General features: G+C 64.8%; 1 protein-coding gene across 1 annotated transcript in view; it reads left to right on the top strand.

The window, feature by feature from the left end:
* The first annotated feature begins 345 nt into the window (after positions 1-345).
* IQCE (IQ motif containing E) overlaps positions 346-2,682 on the top strand; it is a 20,175-nt gene continuing 17,838 nt past the window's right edge. The window contains exons 1-3 of the mRNA XM_015565155.1: positions 346-446; positions 1,625-1,670; positions 1,929-2,057. Of these exons, the coding sequence (XP_015420641.1) occupies positions 1,994-2,057 (64 nt within the window). The 5' untranslated portion in view covers positions 346-446; positions 1,625-1,670; positions 1,929-1,993. The remainder of the gene's footprint in view (positions 447-1,624; positions 1,671-1,928; positions 2,058-2,682) is intronic.

A 2,682-nucleotide genomic window follows, 5' to 3' on the forward strand; every position in this document is an offset into this window, starting at 1 on the left:
TGGCCAGGCAGGCCCTGGACCGGGAAGCAGGGCCTTCGCCAGCCCACCTGCCACAGGGACGCGTGGTTTTCATGGGACTTTGCCGTGCTCTCACCGGGAGAAGTCACGGGTCCTGGTGCTCTGATGGAAGATGAGAGAGGGAGCGCTTGAACACGCTGGCCATGAAAGAGGCACTTTCCACAGGGGCTGGTTCTTGATCGAAAGTCCCCAGCGACTCGGGACACGCCTGCTGGGTTGAGGGGTGGAGGCGGTTTTTGCTTTGTGTCCGCGCTGTCCCTCTTGCTGGCGGCTCCCACCGGGGCGGGGATTGGGGTTCCTGCCTCAGCGCGGCCTTGTGAGTGTGACCGCGGGGGCCAGGCAGGTGCCTGGAAATTCCATTTGTGCGTCTCTTCCTGCAGGGAGAAGACAGTCTGTCGGCGATTACCTTCGACTCCGACTTTGAGACGGTGAGTGGGATCGGGAGGCCCGCGGGGCCCGTGCTGGTGACTTCCCTTCTGCCCCTCAGCGTGCAGCGGGCACTCCCTGCACGGCTGCGTGCGGACCTGGAGCCCGGATCCCCGATGCCTCTGAGAGCGACAGGCCTTTAGCTGAGTAGCTGTGACTGTCGGTGCCAAGCTTGTGTTCAGAAGCTGGTCCTGAGCAGTGGGCAGGTTCCCATCCTGCATCTGGCGTTGGCCCCGCCCCCAGCCCCCAGTTCTGACCGGTGAGGGGAGGGAGCAGGGCTCAGGGTGCGGTCAGGGCAGCTGTGGGAGAAAGGGTGCTGTGAGCTGCACGCGGGGTCCTGGCCAGTCCCAGCCCGAGGAGCGGAGGCAGCAGGTCGGACAGGTCTGGTCCGGGCACCTGTGGACCCTCGGCCCCCGGGTTGTTTGGAGAATGGAGCCGGCTCCCAGCTGGGCATTCCAGCCAGCCCGCTGCCCCCGTGGCAGCAGACCCCACACCGCACTCCCCTAGTTCTGCGGCCATTGTCTGGGGGGAGGGCCATTGCAGGGTGAAGAACTGTCCCCCAGCCCTGCTGAGGGACGGGCCAGCAATCTCGGCTGAAGTCCAACGGCCTGGGACAGACCTGGTGCCTCGAGGCCAAGTGAGGGGTCCCTGCCGGGGAGCCTGAGGCCACAGGGCCCGAGGCGGGCAGCCCAGGGGCGCGGCTCTGGTCGCCACCCTGCTTGTCCCACCGGCTCTCCAGACACACTCCCTCTTCTCCTGGTCATGAGATCTGCGCTGCCTGAGCCCACCCTGGGGACAGTCACACCGCCATCCAGGCCTGAGGACAGTTAGCGGGGCAGGTCCACCACTTGTGCAGCGTTTCCAGCTGAACTTAAGGCTCCCACATCCCCCGTGTCTGTGATGTGACTGGAGCCACCACACCTTGGGGACCCTCCTCAGCTGCAGCCCATGTGGGCCCCGGGTTTGGTGGCACCCCCTGAACCACGTGGGCCCTATGTTCGGTGGCACCCCCTGAGCCACGGGGGCCCTGGGTTTGGTGGCACCCCCTGAGCCTGTGGGCCTTGCTCTGCTCGGCCTGCAAGTCGGTCTCCCGGTCGCTGTCCTCACATCCCTCCCTGAGCAGCCAGGGTTTGGCCAGGCGTGGGACTCACCTGCTGCCCCCGGCTCTCCTTTCTTCCAGAAAACAAAGAGGAAAAGTGGCCACAAACCTCCACCCACATCGCCCAGTAAGTACAGCCGGGCGCCTGGCCCCCAGTTACTTGGGGAAGTGGCTGCTGGGGGAGCGGGGGGCGTCCTGGGTCCTGGGAGGGAGACCCAGAGTTGTGCCCACGGAGGGTCGTTGAGCCACGGAGGGAGGCCCCCCCCAGCAGCTCCTGAGAGCACTCCTGGGCCCCCGGCTGGATTTCTCCTTGCTCGACGCTCAGCAACCCGGGAGGAGCGCCTGGCGGAGGCCGGTGCCGCCCTGACCCTGCGCTGGCTTCTAGAGTCGCCGTATTACTGCAAGCCGAGGACCGCGGCCAGCGGGCGGCCACTGAGGACGGCGGCCAGCATGCCCCTGGGAAGCAGGACGCCTCTGACGCCGCAGAGGCTGTGGCTGGGAAGTGCCAAGCAAGGTCCGTGCTCCCCAACAGTGACCTGCGGCTCACGAGGGGGTGCAGGCGTGGCGGGATGTGAGAGGGTTTTAACCACACCAGGCCTGAGGCCCTAAACCTAACTGTCCCCTATACCTGGGCTCCTGAGCATTAAAGAGAAAAAACCAACATGATATAGAAAAATGTTAGTTACATGCAAACACGTGGTTAGGATAAGATGGAACTTGGAGACATGGTAGAAAATAGGTCTAGGCAGAGTCCCGGAAATTAGCGGGACAGCGGCAGATTCGGAAATTACCGAAAACCGGTACAGCGGTCTGCTAGGGTTCATGTGACTTGTCTGGAAAATTCTCACGGTTCTTGAGACGTGGAGCCTCCTGCCTTTTACGAAACACAGAGCTGGTCTGGGCCGGTCTCCGTGGTGACGCTGTCCGGGTCTCGTGCTGTCGGTGCTGCGTGGAGGCACCTCCGGCCCTGCGCGCTGTCGGGGTCGGAGTCCGTGAGCTGTGGGCAGCGCACTGACGGGCAGCTGGACGGGGCTGTGGGCACACGATGCCATGGGAGCGGCAGCAGCTGCATGGCAGGCGGCTCTCCTCCTCTCTGAGGGCCGGCTGCTGGCACCTGCTCCTCGGCCCCTGGTCCGGGC

Source organism: Myotis davidii, unplaced genomic scaffold (assembly GCF_000327345.1).
Source record: "Myotis davidii unplaced genomic scaffold, ASM32734v1 scaffold399, whole genome shotgun sequence".
Classification (NCBI taxonomy): Eukaryota; Metazoa; Chordata; class Mammalia; order Chiroptera; family Vespertilionidae; genus Myotis; species Myotis davidii.